This window comes from Cydia splendana, chromosome 24 (genome assembly GCF_910591565.1).
Source record: "Cydia splendana chromosome 24, ilCydSple1.2, whole genome shotgun sequence".
Classification (NCBI taxonomy): Eukaryota; Metazoa; Arthropoda; class Insecta; order Lepidoptera; family Tortricidae; genus Cydia; species Cydia splendana.
In genome coordinates this window covers 2,109,123-2,132,565 of record NC_085983.1, presented here as the reverse complement: position 1 = coordinate 2,132,565, position 23,443 = coordinate 2,109,123, and the positions used below count along the sequence as shown (strand labels likewise).

The window sequence follows — 23,443 nt, the reverse complement described above, 5'->3', positions numbered from 1 at the left end:
AGACTACTCAGTCGCAGCTGCGGGAAAACGACGCAAGCAGCATCACGGTGTATGGTGCCTTGGCGTGGCGAGTGGTGCCCCGAGATATGCGTTGCCTTTTTCAGCGGCGTTCGTCGCCTACTGACTTGGCGTTCTTCGCCTACCTACTAACATGGCGTTCCTCGCCTACTGACTTGGCGTTCTTCGCCTACTGACATGGCGTTCGTCGCCTACTAACATGGCGTTCCTCGCCTACTGACTTGGCGTTCTTCGCCTACTGACATGGCGTTCGTCGCCTACTAACATGGCGTTCCTCGCCTACTGACTTGGCGTTCTTCGCCTACTGACATGGCGTCCATCGCCTACCTACTGACATGGCGTTCGTCGCCTGCCTACTGACTTGGCGTTCTTCGCCTACTGACATGGCGGTCGTCGCCTACTGACATGGCGTTCGTCGCCTATCTACTGACATGACGTTCACCGCTTACCAACTGACATGGTGTTCGTCGCCTACTGATCATGCGTTCGTCGCTGGTCTAGCTCGTACGTCGAGCCTATCCGTTCGTCGGAGTACACCCGAACAAGCATACATTTGTTATTGCGTTTGGGCATGCCACAGGTGGGTAAAGACTTGATGTACGTCATCGTCTTGCCTAAAGGTCCTGTGTAGGTGTTCGTCACCTGACAACCGTATACGGTCTACGGTCGTGGCTATGTGTTCGTCACTGTCTAACTCGTAGGTCGAGTTGAATCGTTCGTCGGTTACCCCGTGCATTCCGTCAATGTCATCAAGCCCCATACCCGGTGGATGCTGCTCTGAACGAGTCTACTGACGATACCTTACTGAAGTTGGCTTGGGATGAAAGGAAAACAGTAACAGGGCAGTATTATTTCCTTATTTAAATCTTATATGCAAGCATGCCACGTTATCTGCGCTCTGATATGTTGCTTTTGATTGCAGTATACGTACTACGAGCCCTAATAGAGTCAGAAGAGATTTTTAAAAGAAAATAAAAACACATGTTAAATAGTAAAAGATTTATTGACAAAACATTGAAATAAAGTACATGGGAGATGTTATGGAAATAAGGTGTATAATTGTGTGTGTGTTATAATGACTGCTCTCTCTAATTCCAGCTGATGATACCGATGACTGTCTAAGTGTCCAGGTGAAGATCTGACGGAGCTCACACCTGAAGCCCGTACGAGCTGCTCGGAACCGGCACCACCAGTCCATCTGACCCGGCGCGAGCGGAGTACCCATCCTTCAGCCGTCTACTGCGGGCGGCACCACAGGCTCCGTCGATGTTACCCAAGAGGTCGTGGACGACCTCAAGTCAGGAGAAGCCGTGTTGGCAACACCAAGTCTACCCTACCCCGCATAGGGTATAAAAACCGGTGCAAACTGTTGCTCGGGACATTTTTCCTTCGGCCGCCGTCGTGTTCGTGTGAGCTATTTTGTTATCGTTCCATGCTGTTGTTTTATATTTCGTTAAGCGATATTCAATGTAAGATTCGTTCCTTTGTTCATATGAAATTTATTGCAAAGTTTAATAAAATAATTGTGATTAGTTATACTGATTGTTTTTGTTCTAAAATCCACCCTGAGACCTTAAAATAAATTAAGACCAAATTTGCCAAAATATACACACACTTGGGATCCCAAATTAGTGTTGGATCATATTGCTCAATGGTACCCAAACTCGACTATTTCTTTAGAGCAAATTACTAAGAAACTAGTCGTTTTGTTGGCGCTATGCACAGCTCATCGCGTGCAAACTTTCTCACTGATTAAATGGCAAAATATTCAATTTTGCCACAATGGGGTAAAAATAATTATAACGGATATAATTAAGACCTCAGCTATAGGTAGGGAGCAACCAATATTGTTTCTCCCATTCTTTGAGGAAAGACCAGAAATTTGTGCGGCCTCCGTCCTCAGGGAATATCTCTCTGTAACAAGTACTAGAAGACCCCAGAACTCTGAACGCCTCTTAATAACTGTGAAGCGTCCCTACAGAGACGCGACAGCACAGTCAATAAGCAGGTGGATAAAGAAAGTTCTGGCAGAGAGCGGCATAGATGTGACAATATTCAGTGCTCACAGCACTCGACATGCTGCCACATCTACAGCTGCATTAAAGGGAGTGAATATTGATCTCATTAGAAAGACGGCCGGTTGGTCTTCCACATCTCTAACCTTCGCCAGGTTCTATAATCGTCAAGTGATTGACGAAACTGTATTTGCAAGATCAGTGTGTAATCTTTAATTAATTATAAACATACAAGACTGATTTTAGATCTTAACAGATAATTGTAATTTACTGTTGGCTAATTATAAATGACAAAATTTAATAAATCATGTTATGAATACTTAAAGGTTTTTGCCATTATACATCCCGATAGACAAAACTTTGTCTCTAAACAACTACAATAATGTAAACTTAATTATATCGAACAATGAAGCGAGGAAATATTAATATATGATCAAACGAGCTTCGCAAGCGAAGTTCGATCAATATTATATGACTCGCTTCATTGGAAGATATAATTACCCTCCCTCCCAGTAAACCCAGTCACCAAAGTTTTGTATCCAAAGATCTCTAAAAGAAATGAGGATTGCTTCTAGCGACCCCACCAAGATGGGTTGGGGTGGGGGAGGTTTTTTAGTCAATAGAAATACTTATTTTTCAAAATCTCTAAAAATAAGCGTGCAATATGTTGCCAGGAGATTAAATAAACTACAATAATGTAAACTTAATTATATCTTCCAATGAAGCGAGTCATATAATATTGATCGAACTTCGCTTGCGAAGCTCGTTTGATCATATATTAGAACTAAATACAATTTTACACTTCATTAGCACTTAACTATTGTTTGTCCTTGTCACAGTCTCACATTTTATTTGTTCCCCACCGTAAATTTAGTATGGATTATGGTGGGCAACAAATAAATTCGGCCAATCATAGTGTCGCATTGCGTATGTTTTGTCCCTCACGGAGGCACGCGTATACCACTTGTATAGGATCCTACCTTCTATGGCCAAATATGATAACTTGACAGCTCAGAAGAAAGCGGTATCCAGACGGGATGATCAAATCGACCGATTTGATCGGAAATGACATGAGGACGCACACTGAAAGCAAAAAGGTTAGGACAGATGATGTCGCCAGCGCCACTGGTCCCGGCCTTATATTATTATACTCTTTGGTCCCGGCTTTGTTTACGTTTTGTTGTCAAGTGACAAGTGCGAATTTTTCAGTAATACTTGCGATTATTAAAGTAAAATGTATTCATTTATAAAACTGTACGGGATCTGCAAACCGAGCTTCGACGGAGAAATTCTACAGTTGGGGGAAAAAAGGCTGATTTGATACAAACTTAATATATTTGAGGTTATCTTGTGTATTTTACCGTTTATACAAATTTTCGAAGGCGCACGTGCAGTTTTTTAACCGACTTCCAAATCTCAAAAGGAGGAGGTTATGTTTTTAATGTTTGTTACTCCATATCTCCGTCATTACTAAACCGATTTTGAAAAATCTTTTTTTAATTGTTTGTATGTATATGCATACAGATTGGTCCCGTTTTTGTCAAAACCCAGTTCTGATGATGGGATCCATGAGGAATCGAGGGAACTCCTCAAATCTTAAATGCATACATATAGTGATTTTTGTGTTTTTATCAACAAATCAAGCATATACATTCAAAAAAGTGACATTTGATGAAGTGGAACTGCTGATGATGATCAGAACGGAACTCTTCAACGACGCATAGTTCACGTTTGGCGATTTGTCCTCTTCGTTATGTTTGTTAAGCAAGTTAAGTTTTTAAGCATACTTAAATACGTATATTGTGATCAGTTAAATAGCAGCCAATAATTTATACCTATAGCATCTCAAACTGTTTTGAGAAGTCGGTTTTTTCTATTAAAGATTATGCTCTTATATTACAAGTGATCGATCGAAAACAAAGCTTTGGTGTATACCTGGATGTACAAGAAGGCTTTTCATATACGCCTGCCCTACGACACATCAGATAGGTACACAAAGTCGTGATGCGTATGGAGTACAGCATGTGTGGCCAAGCCATTATGCCCTAATTATGTACTACTCCATTAAAACCTAGGTTACCTGTGTATTTACTCTTTTCAAAATATTATTTATCTTCCTTAAAATGCAGCCTATAAAAACGGTCTTTGTCATTTGCCTTAGTTTTTGATACTCAAAGCTTTTTCTCACCGATTTATGCATATCGGGTCCTTGGGAAAAAAACCGGCCAAGTTCGAGTCGGACTCGCGTTCCAAGGGTTCCGTACATTACCCAATGTGTAACAATGTATTTTTTATATGTGAAACGCGAGTCTTTAAAAAACCCGTAGGCGTCGGATCAAAAACTAAGTAATTAGTCCAACTCACGCTTGACTGCATAATTCTAATGAGTTTTCCTGTCATCTATAGGTAAAGAACTATTTTGAATATTTTTTCAAAATTATAGACCTAGTAGTTTCGGAGATAAAGGGGGCATTTTTTGGCTATTTTCTTAAATAACTTCTAAACTATTTACTACACAAAATATTACAAAAAAAACTATTTGTGATTCTTAAAATGAGCTCTTTCATTTGATATATAACACGATATAGTTTAACATTTATTTTTTTTCCATTTTCTCATTTACCCCCCTAAAGTGGCCTCCATGTCTAAAATTCATTTGTTTACGTAAGATGTCCGTCTTTGGGTCACGAATATACATATGCGTACCAAATTTCAACTTAATTGGTCCAGTACTTTTGGAGAAAATGGGCTGTGACAGATTGATAGACAGACAGACAGACGCACGAGTGATCCTAATATAAGGGTTCCGTTTTTTCCTTTTGAGGTACGGAACCCTAAAAAGTAGTAAAAGTAGGAAAAAAAAGGACTTTTATTACAATAGGCAACTTTAAATGTTTAGGTCCTCTCCTAAACACAAAACAACTAACACATTCATTCAATGCCAGCAATCCGCCAGTCGGGTTCTCTGTTCGTAGGGCCTTTGCGCTACAAAGCGGAAAATGCACGTTATCGGCTGCGAGCTTAGCGCATAGCATGCGCTGGCGCTGAATGTGTTAATTCTGATAATTATAGAAAATATTGATAAAAAATAATATTTTTACGAAATCACCATTTACAATTTTTTTTAATTAGCACACTATGTAATCAACAAACATAAAATTCTCACCTATGCTTGGCGTTGTTAATTTTTTAATAAACACAAATAATTGCCAAACGTTCAGATAGAAAGCATATTTCTTCTACGAAAGGTACCCTCAACTGGCTTAAGGAGCCATTTGAGGGTAGATTTTGTTTACTTTTATTTAAATACCTAATCAAGATACAGACTTTAGTAACGCTCATTGTTTTTAACCTGCTCCGTGCACCCGCGCTAGCTAGCGGACTTAAAAATAAACAATTTGTTGAATTTCATACAACCTTTTCTGCAACTTCTGAATTTATTGTAACAAAGTTGAACATTAAGACAAATTAAAGTTAAATATTACTTTAGATACATGTCCGCGTCGCCCTAGCGAGGGGAGACCTCACCTGGAGAACTCCATTTACTAAAAACCGAAACAAATACTGTCTATAAATTATAATATGTTCATACAAAGTAATTTAATTTGTTCTTAGAGTAACTCCTTTTACTCCTAAACTTTCAGTGCTTATAATGGCTGTATCAGAGCTTTTTATTAGTGTTTCTTTAGGTGAATAATTAAGTGTTGTTTTAGCTTGCACATGCGCAATAATTGCACTGTAAAGACTTTTCACTTGTGTGTCATCTCGTGAGTTCGTAACTGCTTTTTCAGTTTGCATTTGTATTCGCAATAACTACACTGGAAAGGCTTTTTAACTGTGTGTTTTGCTGCATGATGACGTCGTAGTTCTGATTTGTTTGTGCACTTGTAGTCACAATTACTACATTCAAACGGCTTTTCCCCGGTGTGTCTCATCTCGTGGTATCGTATATAATTTTTCTGCTTGCACTTGAAGTCACAGTATTTACATTTATAGGGTTTATCACCAGTGTGTATCCTCTCGTGATCTTGTAATTGACTTTTCTGCTTGCATTTGTATTCGCAATAACTACACTGGAAAGGCTTTTCATCGGTGTGTACTGCTTGATGACGTCGTAGTCTTGATTTGTTTTTGCACTTGTAGTCACAGTTACTACATTGAAAAGGCTTTACCCCAGTGTGTATAATTTCGTGGCTTCGTAAATTTTCTTTCTTCTTGCACTTTGTCACAGTATTTACATTTATAGGGTTTTTCACCAGTATGTATCATCTCATGAGCTCGTAGGGTTTCTCTAAGACGGCTCCTGTGGTCACAGTACTTACACTGAAAAGGCTTCTCTCAAGTGTGAATGAGGTGCCTCTTGATGAACGAAAATGAGGTGCCTCTTGAAGTTTGATTTCCACGTACACTTGTACTCACAGTAGTTACATTTAAATGGCTTTTCACCAGTGTGAGTCATCTTATGAGTTTGTAACGTACTTTTCGCAATGCACTTATAGTCACAGTAGTTACATTTAAATGGCTTTTCACCAGTGTGAGTCATCATATGATTCTGTAACATAATTTTCTTAATGCACTTGTAGTCACAGTAGCTACATTTAAATGGCTTTTCGCCAGTGTGAGTAATCATATGATTCTGTAACATATATTTCGAAATGCACTTGTAGTCACAGTGCTTACAATTAAACGGTTTTTGATCAGTATGAGTTAATAGGTGCCTCTGCAAACTACCTTTTAAATTGCACCGGTAATCGCAGTAGCTACATTTAAATGGCTTTTCACCAGTGTGAGTCATCATATGATTCTGTAACGCATTTTTCTTGATGCACTTAAAGTCACAGTAGTTACATTTAAATGGCTTTTCACCAGTGTGAGTCATCATATGATACTGTAACATATTTTTCAAAATGCATTTGTAGTCACAGTACTTACATTTAAATGGCTTTTCACCAGTGTGAGTCATCATATGATTCTGTAACATATTTTTCCTAATGCACTTGTAGTCACAGTACTTACATTTAAATGGCTTTTCACCAGTGTGAGTCATCATATGATTCTGTAACATATTTTTCGTAATGCACTTGTAGTCACAGTAGTTACATTTAAATGGCTTTTCACCAGTGTGAATAATCAGATGATACTGTAACATATATTTCGTAATGCACTTGTAGTCACAGTAATTACAATTAAAAGGTTTTTTATCAGTATGGGTTAATAGGTGCCTCTGAAAATTACGTTTTACATTGCTCCGGTAATCGCAGTAGCTACATTTAAATTGCTTTTCGCAAGTGTGAGTCATGATATGATTCTGTAACATATATTTCGAAATGCACTTGTAGTGACAGTAGTTACATTTGAATGGCTTTTCACCAGTGTGCTTCTTGTGATTCCCTGAGTGTAATTTTTGATTGGACTTGTAATCACAAGTAAAGGCTTTGTCATTAGGTTTTCTATTCCTTTGTGACATTTGTTGACGATCCACAGCAATGTTCTCCCGGGTTGAATTACGCGACGGTCCTAACGACAAGTGAGTGCGTATGTGTTTCTCCAAAACCGACTTGTTCCTAAACCGTTTGCCGCAATGGTGACATTGATAGATGGTGGTGGTGACATGGGATGTGGGTGCGGGCTCGGTGGTGTGCAGCTTGTATGTGCGGCGCCCGACCCGGCAGGTGCGCCGCTCCGCGTCCACCAGCAGGCGTTCCAGCCTGACCGAACACGAGCGGCGCCGGCCCGACACCACAGCAGAGGAGACAAGAGCGGGCGCTGCAACACGACATAATAATACTAATGGATTGCATATTTAAAGACCGTCCACATGCATATCAATATTCTAGCATTAAAAAAACAATTTATCCTGATAATATACGCGAGATGAAACATTGATTCTGCTGCCTGCGTTGAAATGAGAGCCAAGTTCAAAAATAAAGGAATGTCTCCTTTAAATAAAATGAGCCAGCTTAAGGATTTAAGGTAGTTTCCCTCCAGGGCCCAACTTATCTTTCCACACTGTATATTTACATAAATATGATTTCGCCTATGCAACATCTAACACTGATTACGCAGTGAAAATCGATGTTATATTTTTTTACTATTTTTCCTAGAATTTGTAAACAATTATGTGATACATATATTAATTCCAAGCAATTTTTTTGTTGTTTGTATTTGTTTGTATCTGCAGCTGACTGTACAGTCACCTGCAATAATATGTTACACAACGATTACCGTAAAAATATCTACACGATCTTATTTGGGAGTAAGAGCCATTAGTTTAGTTTATTTATCTCAATATACAATTTTCACACAGCTAAAATATTCATACATTTCCGCTTGTACTACTTGTCGTATGATTATCGTCTTTTTCAATAATAATAAGAATTAGAAACGAACATCAGAATATAAAATAAAATTACAATTCAAATTAGTACATAAGAAATCAAAACAATGCAAATAGAAATAAAATAGAAATAAAATAAAAACGTCATAATGTCACAATAGTAAAAAATATAAAAATAAAACAATGTCAATCTATATGCTTCCACGACCTATATGCTTTAGCTCGCTTCTTTGCCACATGGATACTAAGCTAACTTCTATTCTAATTGAATATTTACAAACAAATAACATAAAACTCTAAATATTGTCTTATCTTTTCTAATTTAATGCGTATAATTCATGTCAATCTATACTCGTTTTATTCTATACTCTATATTTCTATATTATATATATCGTTTTCTTCTCTTCCACTTCCTTCATGTTCTGTCATCCGCTTCCCGCTTTTTTCCTAATCGTTGTATTCGTCATGTGTTTGTCTGTGATGTTCATAACAATTATTTGTTTTTAGGTTGGGGAAAACTACATCCTCCCAAAAATGCAAAATTATTACACCGAACATTCTCCTCACGTGTGAAAGTCAACACCGACATTGGCAAATCCACCCTGTGCAAAATTGCAGGGAGTTAGCCAAAAAAAAAAAAAGTCAATAGAAAAATTTAATCAGTTTTAGTACTAGAAGTACAAATCATAGTACTTAAATGATGTCAATAAAAAATAAATATTAAGTCTAAAAAATAACATAGTACGTCGATTTCTCACTCTGCGGCCCTGACCACCGGCAGCTTGGACCCTGCCCCGCTGCCGGCGGCACCCTATGTTAGGTTTTTTATAATGTGTTTATATGTATTTTTTATTGTTTTGTAAGTGTTTTTATATTTTACTTTTATATTCATATTATAAAAACCCTAGCCTAAGAAGAATGATGAATAAAGGAACATAATAAAAAGAATTATTACATACATATAAAAGTGTGTCACATATTTTTGCGGCCTTCAAAGAGTAACATATTATTGCAGGTGACTGTACATATACATGTCAAAATCCACACACCTCTCAGCTCCATGGCGACTATGGGTTGATGTGGGCGCTCCGGCCCCAGCACAAGCTTGTCCTTCACCTCGTGGTCGTCATACAGGCCGGCCAGCATGGCTGCCTCGCTCACGCCGCACCCGTCTGTGCTGTCCTCACACTCCTCCTTCACACACTCCTCGTCCGTGAATTCAGCTTCCTCCTTAACAAGGACTGAAAGAATAGTTGCAATTATTATCAAATCAAATTAAGGTAAAAATATACACATCAGGTTAATAGTTGGCCAGGGGTCGGCAAACTTTTGAGAAGAGCCAACTGCAGTAAAAATTCTAAATAGGTGAAATAGGTGAAAGGAAATCCGTTCTTCAGTAGTAGTAGTAGTAGTAGTGAGTTTATAGCGAACATACATACACACAAACAGACAGGCGCGGCGTGGGACTTTGTTTTATAAGATGTAGTGATATAAAATTTAATTTAATTAAATATCATTTATTATCAGGCAACTAAGGCCCATGCAGTGGTGGTCGAGTGGATATGACGTCCGACTTTCAATCTGGAGGTCGCGGGTTCAAATCCTGGCTCGTACCAATGAGTTTTTCGGAACTTAAGTACGAAGTATTATTTGATATTTACCACTAGCTTTTCGGTGAAGGAAAACATCGTGAGGAAACCTGCATACATCTGCGAAGAAATTCAAAGGTGTATGTGAAGTCCCCGATCCGCATTGGGCTAGCGTTGGGACTATAGCCCAAGCCCTTTTGCGCAAGAGAGGAGGCCTGTGCCCAGCAGTGGGACGTATATAGGCTGAATTATTATTACGTTTATTTATTATAAGGCCCATAGATACATACCTTACAAACTAACATACATACAATAGTAAAAATCTTACAAGCTATAAATTATTTCGGCGACACGGCGGTTTTCAGTTGTGTCGCATGTTCCGGTGTAGGATTTGGCAGATTCCCACGGAACCGCCTAAACACCACACCCTTCGGCCAGAAGTCCGCGCTCGCGATGGTTTTCCAGCAGCGGCCGCGGCACGCGCACCACGAAAGAGCTGAAGTGCATCTCGGTTACTAAGTAAATTACATATAATATAAGCCCACCTCGTTCTGAATGGTCCGTATCTGCACTCTCGGGCTCCGCCTTCACGCGCGCTGGCGATATGCTGCCAGTGTTACTTCCCTCCATCTTCACAATGACGGCGGCGTCACAGCTAACGAAAGAACCGCGACGAAATTACAGTTAAAAGGTGACAACAGTAATTATATGCATGATAGGTATTTGTTAATTAAATGAATCGTAAAATAAATAGCCTCGCTCAGCTGCTGACATGACAACTTCTTTTATTTTAATATTTTTAATGGCGTTCTTGCTAATCAGGTATCAGCGCCAAATAACAACTTGACATCACAGATAAAATAATAATACCACCGTAATAGGCGTAACACACTACCGCACCGCACCCATAAGTGAGAGCCATGAAGAGATATCACTTTTAGTAGTAACTCCAAAAGTACTGCCGTAGTCAGGATTGGCTCGCACCATAGACTTATAATATATAGAGACGGTGTTTCAGCGAGCTGTCACTGTTGCCACTTTTGTTTAGTGTACGATTAACAATGAGGCCCACCTTGCTGTAGCCATGTCGATAAAGTCATATCGATAAACTATCGACATTTCTTGCAATTTTAATTTTACTTCAAAGGCTTAACGATACCTAAAATGAACAAAAACGCTTTTATTCTTTATTGTGGTTATCAGATCACAATTTTATCGTCACGCCCCAGCAGGGAACCAAGGGAAAGTTCAGATATTTAATTAAAATACATAAATACCTACTAAAATATGTGTTCCGCAATAATTGAATTATTTTATTACATTATAATATATTCATTATCCATTAGCATTTCAATTATATTCATGTTTAATGAACATATTGAAGCTTCAATTAATCGCTATTTCGTTCCGCTGTGTAGCGTTTATCGATATATAACATGATTAAAATCGACTTTTTACATCCCTAAAAGCTAGCCAAAAATTGTTGACAAATATTTCGTTGTTGTATCACCAATTGTCTATGATTAAAAAAAAAAGCTAAAAGTCAGTTGTCAATTTATGTCATTCATTCAAATTGTTTGCGGTTTATAATGGATTTATTTTAAATAATATTAATAATGTCTATACTGAGTGAGGTTCGCTAACTATTATTTAAGCTGGTAAATAATTAGGACAATGTGCGAAGTCGAGGTGTAGCGTTGTATAACGAAAAACTGCAATGTTTACAACTCCTAAACAAATGTAAACAAATTCGGAGGTTGGTGCTCTATAAATATTTTGATACTTAGCATTTAGCATATTTGGCATAGTACTTATGTATTTTTTTGGTGATGGATTAATATTACGGTATTATCGAGCTAGGTCTTATTTATACTACATTTCATTTTTCGCCTTGTAACAATGGTATATGGTGAGAAAGTGTTAACATATGTGTTTATTGTTGACTGTACTTTTCATAGTGGTAGAAATTATGTGAGCTGACTTTGAGTGCACGTCAACGTATATTTAACTTATATCCTTAGGTACCTTACGTGTGCACAGAAAATTAAAAATATTTTCTAGTATCAAAACTATAATTCCTACTACACAAAGTGTGACCAGCCCAAGAATTTTTGAATTTCCCGCCAAACATTTGTGTAAAATTTCAGTAGCCAGACTCTAGTGTACGATTAACAATGAGGCCCACCTTGCTGTAGCCATGTCGATAAAGTCATATCGATAAACTATCGACATTTCTTGCAATTTTAATTTTACTTCAAAGGTTTAACGGTACCTAAAATGAACAAAAACGATTTTATTCTTTATTGTGGTTATCAGATCACAATTTTATAGTCACGCCCCAGCAGGGAACCAAGGGAAAGTTCAGATATTTAATTAAAATACATAAATACCTCCTAAAATAGGTGTTCCGAAATAATTGAATTATATTATTATATTATAATATATTCATTATCCATTAGCATTTCAATTATGTTTATGTTTAACGAAGATATTGAAGCTTCAATTAATCGCTATTTCGTTCCGCTGTGTAGCGTTTATCGATATATAACATGATTAAAATCGACTTTTCACATCCCTAAAAGAGCACACATATACGCTTGTACGCACACATACACAGCCTGGGCGCATTACAAAAGGCAACACTTGATTTGAAGTCCATCTTGTCAACAGTATGGTTGTCCTTTTTTGACAAACGGCATTTTTAAAAGAGCGAGGAGAGAGAAATGATACTAGTTGCTGCGCCGTGAAAGAGAACAGAAAACGTTGGGCCCTTGGCTCGCACTTCAGTGACTCCAAGGAGTTTTAAAAACACTTAGGATTGAAACCAAGGCCTATTGACTTCCTTGAAACGATGTGACCCTTCAAAATTGTGCATGTGTTGTCCGTTCCCAGACGAGATTGCCAGTAATTAACATCAAAATATTTTACTACAGCAACATTGCTAGAACTGGCTTTGTCTATAGATGCGATTTCTAGGAACAAATCAAATTATTTTGATTTGTATTTTATGAAGTAGTCATATGTAAATTATTATTTATTTTTTGATATATGTATATTATTATCTATTATATTTCAGTTTTTCTTTGTCTATGTTCATAAAATCTACGAAGGGTAGACGTGCCTCTACCCTCCTTGATAAAATAAAAAAAAATCTTTGTCAATTGGCCTCTTTGATAGGCCTTGATTTGGGTCTGGCCGGTAAGAACATAGACAAGATAAAAGTCTGTAATGTCAATGCTGTCATTTAAGTCATTTAATGCAAAAATATAAATTTTCATATAAAACGATTTATTCACTTGAAATATATTTATTTACCTATTAATTTTGAAAATAAAATCTATTCATATGTACGAGCAACATATCTAAATGCGTCTTCGCACAGACTTAGTTAAATTTAAACCGTTGTCTCTCTTCCTTCCTTGCTGTATGTATCCGGCAATGGCGACTTTATCAACAATTCTTATCCGGATTATGGAAAGCCCTAATGTGTGTGTGGAAACCGTTGTAGTAAATCAGAAACAGCGATAATTTCAAGGTAAGATATATATTAATCTTTAAATAAAAATGAGCGTGCTAATTACCAAATTCAAATATAATAATTTAATCTTACTATCCCCGTATTTAAGTCCCGCGGACGCGTCCGAAATTATAATCAAAATTCAACATAGATGTAAAACCCCACAGTGTTTAAGCTGGTAACCCTAGGAATTAGCGACGTTAGTAATTAGGAAGATAGATTATATTGTTTAATTTTTTGACTATTTTGTTTTAGAAAGTGAATCAGCAGATGGCTTGAGCGTGAGATAATAATATAATCCTGGGCCGTCATATGATTTCTTGGAAAAAGCTCAGAAGGGCACGTATCTGCCGCATATCCAAACTAGTTTCCCGGTGACCAAGAACGCTGCGCGGAGCTGTGAAGCAGAAAATGTCCGATAACCGGATAGATGTAATAACAACTTGTAACCATTTGCCATATCAGTGTATGTATTCATATGTATTATGAAAATATTTATATCTTAATAATACGTAACTTTTTGTTACCTTTTATATTTCACGAATTTCTGAATATAGTGCCTAATCATTATCTTTTAACGTATTTTTTTACTTATTTGTGAAATGCTAATTTAAGAGCCCAACAACGTGCACACTAGCGCCACTGCTAAATAATCGTGATTATTTAAATTTAACGACATGTATTTAAAAAAGGGGCCGCTACGGACTGTATTGTGTATTTAGGTACCTTTTGAATACATCAAACTAGATTTTATGTTGCTGGATTCGTCGATCTATGAGCTCAAAACAAAAACGGCCGTTTTAACTTTGGACGGGTAGATTGACGAATCCAATAACATAAAAACTAGTTTATTGTATTCAGCAGTGGCGCTAGTGTGCACGTTGATGGGCTCTTAAAAACCTGACCCCAACAAAAAATAAAAAAATACAAAAAGAAATTCCCTCTCTGGGATTCGAACCCAGGACCATTAGCTTCCTGAACTGGATTACTGCCAATACCCGCTAGGCTAAACGGGTTGTCAATTCTAATTACAATGGTATCCCACCAGAGCGCTAGTAGTATAAACGAACTTTTGAAAGGGACATTTTTTTGTATGGAGTTATCGTTCTTCTCCTAGTGAGTATTATATTCTTTGATTGAAACCAATGGGGTTGGCAACTGTCAAAGGTTTGCCTAGATGGCGCCATCATAGCTTGCCCCTTTTTCTATGAGATTTGGCTTAAAGAGCTGGCATCCAGGGTATTAAAAAAAACAAAAATTTGACACAATTCTAGGGATTGACGGGGCAAGCTATGATGGCGCCATCTGCTAAAAACTTCCACTGGCCAACCCCATTTGTGAGATTTCAGTGGAAATCTTGGATTGTGTAATTGTATGTGATAGATGTTTTGTGTAATCACTATGTTAAGAGTTTTGTTACGTGGCGCGACAAAAAGCGTTGGACGCTGGCATAATAGGGATTAGAAAATAGATATAGATAAATTGGTATAAGATGATGAATGATGATAGATGCGTGATTATGTAATTGGTTATTTAAGGGGGGGGGGGGGGGGGAATTTTGGTTAAACGGTTGAGGGTTAGATAAAAGGTTAGTTGCAAAATAGAAAATTAAAAAAAATGATGTTAGGCCGAGAGATATTTAGAAAATTTGGGTTGGGTCGACTATGACCTTTTTGAATTTGGAAAAGATCTTATGCTAACTATTACAAGATATATAAAATTGATTTAAAAAAAATGTCGTAAGGTAGTAGCAGGCGTCGGTGTAGAGTGGGAGCACGAGCGTAGCGGAGGAGGCACGGAGAAAAAGGGCTGCTCTGTGTCGTAGGGCGGGTGGGTAGGTTCGTCGTATAAGTAGTGAATGTGGATTTGTTCGTTTGTTGTGACGTTTATAAGTGTTAACAATTGATGAAGTTGTTCCTTGTGACGGTATGAGATGCGTCCACATAATATTGAAAATGAAAAATGAAATATCATGTCAGCACCAAAACCAACACCCGACTTGTGTATTCTCAGAAAAGTCAGTCGCATTAAGAGAAAATTTTGTACAGCCGTTTACAAAACACAAGGATTGTTGGTTTACTCCAATTAAGGCGTAATTAGAGTAACAGAGAAAGAAGGTAGGCCCTCTGATATGTTTGTAAAATTCTATCTAGTAGTACCTACCTATAGTATGTCCTGTGCGCTTTGATAGCTCGCCGCGATACTTACGCTAGCAAATTCATTAATTCTTCATGTTCAAAGTGAGATTGGACATTTATTACGAAAACATATATTTCGGCTTGCCTTACTCCGAAACCGTAGGCACGCCACTGCATATATTATGTGATGTGAAAAGCAGTATGGGTCACATGGTAGCAAAATTATTTTCACTTTGGGCGTCAACACTTGAATCCCTCACTACGCTCAGTATTCCATTTTAATCCCTCGCTTCGTTCAGGGTTCGCCGTCGCCGTAACCATGACATTTTGCTCCTTAGCGACACAACCTAATGTTTAATTGAAGCAGAGTTGCATCTGTTTTGCTTCGTTGCATTTAAACAAAACAAAATCAACCCTGAATCCTACACTATAGATTCAAATTTCAATAGCAAATTTCAGACTTTTTCCTTGTATGGCTGGGCCCCAGGAGGGTGAGTGCAATATTAACACAACAACATTGACAAAAGTATTCCATTTTTGGAGAATACTCGTATTAAGCTTAAGCTTTACGACAAATTTCACCGACAGTATCAGTTTGTTTACTTATTTTTTCCTTTTGCATTATAGAAACAAGACCCAGATAATATTATGCTGATTTGGTTAAATAATTTAAATGCATATCTAACTAGCACACGTAAGCTAAGTAGCACATGTTGTATAGCAGATGATCTGTTGATTTTTATTGAGTCTGACGCTAAATAAAGCGTACACTTTTTATTTCTTTAGGTAGATAACTTCTGGTTAAAAGTGTTAAACCTATTATGTGAACTATTATTAAGCATTTGTCGTTAATTTGATACATTTGTGAGCTAATAATAACCTACAGCGCACCCAGATATTGTTTCAACAACCGTTAAGAGCGCTATTACATTTCGGCGTTGAGCGAGTTTAGGTATTTTACGCGCTGCGGCAGGCCGTGCGAGCTCAGTACGCCGTTCCCTTCTACCACACTCGCACTACAATGATGGATTAAACATTCTTGATCCTTCGCGAAGCATATTGAAATCAACCATAACAACACTAACTGTACTTAACTTTTAAAGTTCTAAAACTGTTATTTGGTAAGTACGAAAATACTAAATGCAGTGCAAATGTACATAGGGGCTGTTCATAAATTACGTCATCTATTTTTGACGATTTTTGACCCCCCCCCACCCCTCAAATCATCCAAAAATCAAGCTTCGGATGAATCTGTTTTCTCCTACGTCATGTTACCATCATCCGATGTCCAGACCCCCCCCCCCACTCCTCCCATTTGAAACGACGTAATTTATGAATAGCCCCATACTCGTACTTATGAAGGTATATTACTCGAAAGAAATTATAGGTACCTACTCGCTTATTTACATGTTTCGTCATTGCATTTGGTACCTATAGGTAAAAAAATAAATAAATAAATAAATAAATCATTTATTCAGATGAAATAAACCCCATTATACAGATTTTTTTTTGTAAAGTTTGTATCAACGAGGGTTTAAAAACGAACTGGTACTGAGGATCTGATGATGATTAAGGTGGTCACGGATACCAATCAACCATGTAGTAACATGATTAGGCTCGTTTGATTCGTCTCAACAAGATCTTTGACACTGAAGATACACAGGGTCTGATGATGGAGCTGGAAGGTGGCCACGGGTACCAGTCTATCATGTAACTAAACAACTTCGTGTTTGGGCTCGTTTGATTCGTCGAAGCCAAACACGAAGTGGTTTAGTTGCATGGTTGATTGGTACCGGTCACCACCTTCCGGATCCATCATCAGACCCTCAGTACTACCTTGTGTCAAAGATCTTGTTGCGACAAATCAAACGAGCCCAAACACGAAGTGGTTCAGTTACATGGTAGACTGGTACCCGTGGCCACCTTCCAGCTCCATCATCAGATCCTGAGTACTATCTTGTGTCTAAGGTCTTGTTGAGACGAATCAAACGAGCCTAAACACGAAGTGGTTTAGTTGCATGGTTGATTGGTACCGGTGACCACCTTCCGGCTCCAACATCAGACCCTGAGTACTATCTTGTGTCAAAGATCTTATAGAAACGAATAAAACGAGCCTAAACACGAAGTGGTTTAGTGGCATGGTTGATTGGTACCGGTGACCACCTGCCGGCTCCATCATCAGACCCTGAGTACTATCTTGTGTCAAAGATCTTGTTGAGACGAATCAAACGAGCCTAAACACGAAGTGGTTTAGTTGCATGGTTGATTGGTACCGGTGACCACCTTCCGGCTCCATCATCAGACCCTGAGTATTATCTTGTGCCAAAGATCTTGTTGAGACGAATCAAACGAGCCCAAACACGAAGTGGTTTAGTTGCATGGTTGATTGGTACCGGTGACCACCTTCCGGCTCCATCATCAGACCCTGAGTACTATCTTAAGTCAAAGATCTTGTTGAGACGAATAAAACGAGCCTAAACACGAAGTGGTTTAGTTGCATTGTTGATTGGTACTGGTGACCACCTTCCGGCTCCATCATCAGACCCTGAGTACTATCTTGTGTCAAAGATCTTGTTGAGATGAATAAAACGAGCCTAAACACGAAGTGGTTTAGTTGCATGGTTGATTGGTACCGGTGACCACCTTCCGGCTCCATCATCAGACCCTCAGTACTACCTTGTGTCAAAGATCTTGTTGCGACAAATCAAACGAGCCCAAACACGAAGTGGTTCAGTTACATGGTAGACTGGTACCCGTGGCCACCTTCCAGCTCCATCATCAGATCCTGAGTACTATCTTGTGTCTAAGGTCTTGTTGAGACGAATCAAACGAGCCTAAACACGAAGTGGTTTAGTTGCATGGTTGATTGGTACCGGTGACCACCTTCCGGCTCCAACATCAGACCCTGAGTACTATCTTGTGTCAAAGATTTTATAGAAACGAATAAAACGAGCCTAAACACGAAGTGGTTTAGTGGCATGGTTGATTGGTACCGGTGACCACCTGCCGGCTCCATCATCAGACCCTGAGTACTATCTTGTGTCAAAGATCTTGTTGAGACGAATCAAACGAGCCTAAACACGAAGTGGTTTAGTTGCATGGTTGATTGGTACCGGTGACCACCTTCCGGCTCCATCATCAGACCCTGAGTATTATCTTGTGCCAAAGATCTTGTTGAGACGAATCAAACGAGCCCAAACACGAAGTGGTTTAGTTGCATGGTTGATTGGTACCGGTGACCACCTTCCGGCTCCATCATCAGACCCTGAGTACTATCTTAAGTCAAAGATCTTGTTGAGACGAATAAAACGAGCCTAAACACGAAGTGGTTTAGTTGCATTGTTGATTGGTACTGGTGACCACCTTCCGGCTCCAGCATCAGACCCTGAGTACTATCTTAAGTCAAAGATCTTGTTGAGCCGAATCAAACGAGCCCAAACACGAAGTGGTTTAGTTGCATGGTTGATTGGTACCGGTGACCACCTTCCGGCTCCATCATCAGACCCTGAGTACTATCTTGTGTCAAAGATCTTGTTGAGATGAATAAAACGAGCCTAAACACGAAGTGGTTTAGTTGCATGGTTGATTGGTACCGGTGACCACCTTCCGGCTCCATCATCAGACCCTGAGTACTATCTTGAGTCAAATAAATACATATAGAATGTCAGGTCGTTTCAAATATTTTTAATCCTGTCCGGTAGTTTATTAAACTGTACCATTATAAATTATAATACTATAAAAACAGTGCTAGGATCAAAGTCTCTCGTTGCGGTTTACACGCACACAGTATAGCGTTTTACACGGCGCCCGCCGCACACAATGATAAAAAACCTCGTCGTCGCCGTTGAAAATGTGCGGAGCCGACCGACACACGTCCTGCCTCTACAAGCTCTGCCGCGGCACTGAGCTGGCGCAGCGCGCGTCATCGGTAATATAGAGTAGTTTTCAAAAAATTGCCAAAAAATTATAGTAGAATTTCATAAACACTAATGTATACCAACAGTATAAGCAAACGTTGCAGATTGCTTGAGTATGAAAATGACTTCGATATTAAGTAGATTTTCGTAGGAATTGACACTTGTTTCGGAGAGAAAATTGAGTTCGTTTTACTTTGATTTTCTCTTTCTCAAAGGTATGTAGGAAAAATATAGTTTGATATGCCTAAAGTATAGGGTATTAGTAATACAAAATAGCCAGGTTTAGCAGAGTAAAATTCTCAACATTTCCAAATAAGAGCTCGCCATTCAGTGCTTCACGGGGTTTTTCGGAAACGACCATCAGAAAAAAAATCATTACTAATTTAATAAGTCCTTTTTCTAATATTTACAACGATATTTATAAAGATAAGAAGACGCTTTTACTGGAACAAGTACTCATTGTTTCTAATAATGAGCGCAAAGTCCTGAATTTCGTCGACTAGTATCATCAATTTTGCATTATTTCGACTTTTCTTGTAAGAGCGCTCTTAACGCAGACAGCACCACGTTGGTATACTTAGTTACCTGTAGTAAATTACCGGTGAACAGACATATTCAGCACTACACAGCAATATGCGCGACAGTTTATTTATTATACGTATAACTTAATTATACTAGTTTTACACGCTTCCTTAAATACACAGTCGCTATAAAAGTTTTATTTCTATTTTATAATAACTTATTTTACTGTATTTGGCTTAATTTCTGTTCACCGACCCGTTTTTTGGAAAGGTAAAGCCATTAAATAGTATTTAAACTGAATAAGACGTTGAAATGTGCCCTATAGAAATACTATTAGCGTAAAAATAGTTCTTTTCTCGATCAAAAGATAGTTTAAATACCAGAAGTGTACCTTATAAAGATGTTTATGTGCTCAGAGCTATAAATTAAGTCCACAATGGGTCCATCATACCTGTGCTATTTGGGTCATTCGTCTCCCTCCCTTTTATTGGAAAAATAATTTCTAGCTGATAACTTTTTGTCGGTTATTTAGCAATTACATCGATTTTTTTGTTTTTTCTTACATGTTTTATCCTCGTCGCCATTGTGACGTCTAGGTTCTGTTGTATTACAAGGTGATAAATAAAACTCAGTTGGTCAGTCAGGTGCTTGCGACCCGCCTCACGCCATGACAGTTGACAACAGAATGTCGACTTGCAGGTAGTTCGCATTGCACTTTTATTGTATAAACGTCACAGCATCGGAAATTTTATTAAATCTGTGCTAATTTATTGTCAGTTACGCCTATTTGCAGTAGATTTTTGAGTCCTAAATGTACGTTACGCCCTACTGGATATTTTATACGAGTGTTAGAGAATTCAATGTAAGAGATACGCCAACATACTATGTACAATTTCGAGTTTATTAAGTGGGGTGACCTAGTACTTTCCTTGTCAATTTTTTTATTAAGTAGGTACTTGCAGTACCTGCTCATGTGCTCATTGATGCTTTATTTATAGGGTTACTAAAATTTGACAATTTAAACTGAACTAGTGGGTACTTTTTTCATCAGTTTTATGAAAATAATAAAACACGACTACATTAAAATGATAATTATGGCGATTGATTAAGGTTAGACTGATAACTTTTAGTTTTGTATGTGACTGGGCCTTTTGCAATTTTGATTAGACGTAATATTAATATTTTTTTTGTTAAACCCTAATTTATAGGATTAACCTTATGAAAGTTACTGTCTATAAACGTTTACATAGAAGAACGTAGGCCTGGCCATTTGTCTTTTTAGTTTTTTGCCACCTACTCTGATGTTACGTCATAAATAATCACATATTGTAATGCAGGTTCGAATATAGAAACCACCACGGCAGAGTCAAAGACGTTTATTGTCAAGAAAATCGCACCACAGTAAATATTATAGGAACAGTATGACAAGCGTTAGCTAAAACTAAGAAAATACGAAAACGAAAAGCAATGATATGAATGAATCACAGTAAACTTTAGCAAAACAGTACGGCAAGCTAGTTCTAAAAGTAAGAAATGAAAAATTAAACAATAAGCAACAAGCGTAAATTGTTATTGTGCAAACATTAACATTAAACAAGGCTAGCGTATAAGAAAATATTAGTGAAAGTTTACAAGGGGAATAATAATATTGCAAAGCAAGTTAAACTAAAATAATGCTAAGCGTTTAGAAAATCAAACATATGCAAAACAAGGCAACAGAGTATAAGCTAAAAGATTCAAACTTTAACAATTAAGCGGCAAGCTATAATAATTAGCGTATAAAATATTTAAAGGCACAACATAACAAAAGAGACTAACAAAATATTACAACTTACGGTTTACTTAACTTAACATGCAAACGAGACGTAGTGCAATGCCAAACAGATAAACCGTATTACGGAAGTATCGCTTAGCGCAACTACTCCTAAGTACAAAGTGTACGTCCTAGCACTTAGAAAAGTATGTCGCGGCTGACCGGCACTGAACCGTGCTACGGAAGCAATACCGGGCGGTCGCGATGCTTTGCTCGTCAAGTCAGCTACTCCGTCCCATCTCAATGTGATCGGATCGCTGCGCGAGACAAACTGAGCGAGCCGCACAGGATCATCTCACACTCCCCCTTGGGGGGGCGTGGGGAGGCCATGTCAGGGCGAGGCCCTTTTTGGCGGTTTCTATCTCGGGCTGTGGCGACAGCCCGGTCTGTTGTGCCGACGTTTAAGTTGTCGGGTTTTCTCTTTCTTCCTTCTTCTTCTTTCTTCTTCTGTTGGCCTTCATGGCATGGTGGTTATGTTGGCCAATCTGCGGCATTGTGGTTCCTAGGGGTCTGGTTGAGCGAGCCGGGGCCGCGCTGCGGCTTATAAAGGCCTGGCGCGGGCGACCGTGCGGGCTGTGCGCGCGCGGGGTAAGGCGGGTTCCTACGATACCGGGCGCAGCAAGTAGCGCGTATGACTCATATTATTACTACGCGCGGTGGTTTCTTTTACGTTGCATTACAATATTCATTAAGTTTTACTGAACAGGCATACAAAATGTCAAAACTACTATTGTACCTAATAGTATTATAGTATGTAAAAGTAAAATTTATGATCAAATTAAGATTACAAACAGAAATAACGCATACATTTTTTTTATAGTAAAAGTAATTGTTATAAATTGTTTTGATATACATAAATAGATACAGATGATAGGACAGAAGTGATTCTATTGAAGTAATATAAACAAATAAAAAAGAAAACATTGATTTTGTGACTAAAAAAACTACCTTTTCCACGTTTAAGTATACAAAATAACAAAAATGGGGAAAAAACTTAACAGTGAATACCTACATCTCTATAAGAGTTTGAAAAAAAAATGTAAATTATAGTACTTAGAAGTATTAGTGTTCTTAGAAGTATAGTGTGTTATTAATTAAATGCAAGTTGCCATATTGCAACGAAATTGTTGGATTTACGCCAAATGGTACCAATATAGTTAAATTTTTTGTACATTACGCCCTTTTTCGAATAAGATAAACCATAAAACAGAGGCGTAAGAGACGCCCTTCTTAAAAACAGTCGTGTTTTTTGGCGTAACAGACATGCTATTTTCGTAACTAAGCATTGTATTGTATTATAAGTTCAAGCAATCAGTTTAAAAGAGCTCAAAAAGTTAAGAATAAGCCACATACAGGCATCAGTTTACTTAAACAAACAAAAAAGTTATGATTTTTTTTTCTAAAAAAAAACAGTTTTTTGGCTCTCCTGAAAAATCCGTTTTGTCCGTTAAGCCCTTTGAGCCTACGGTAGTCGAATTATGATTGAGGAGTAGCGCGTAGAGTGGTTCGTTATTAGGTTATATAGTTCCCATAGTCTAATAAAACATGGTCTTCTCTTCCCAGAGAGACACAAGCCT

At 38.1% G+C, this 23,443-nt stretch overlaps 1 protein-coding gene across 1 annotated transcript; it reads right to left on the bottom strand.

Annotated features, from left to right (window-relative positions):
• Nucleotides 1–5,239: 5,239 nt before the first annotated feature.
• LOC134802210 (gastrula zinc finger protein XlCGF26.1-like) lies at nucleotides 5,240–10,768 on the bottom strand. Its single transcript, XM_063774802.1, has 3 exons — nucleotides 10,505–10,768; nucleotides 9,420–9,611; nucleotides 5,240–7,799 (listed from the first exon to the last, which is right to left on the bottom strand). Exons 1-3 carry the CDS (start codon nucleotides 10,587–10,589, stop codon nucleotides 6,352–6,354), a joined length of 1,725 nt encoding a protein of 574 aa, XP_063630872.1. The 5' UTR covers nucleotides 10,590–10,768; the 3' UTR covers nucleotides 5,240–6,351.
• Nucleotides 10,769–23,443: the final 12,675 nt, after the last annotated feature.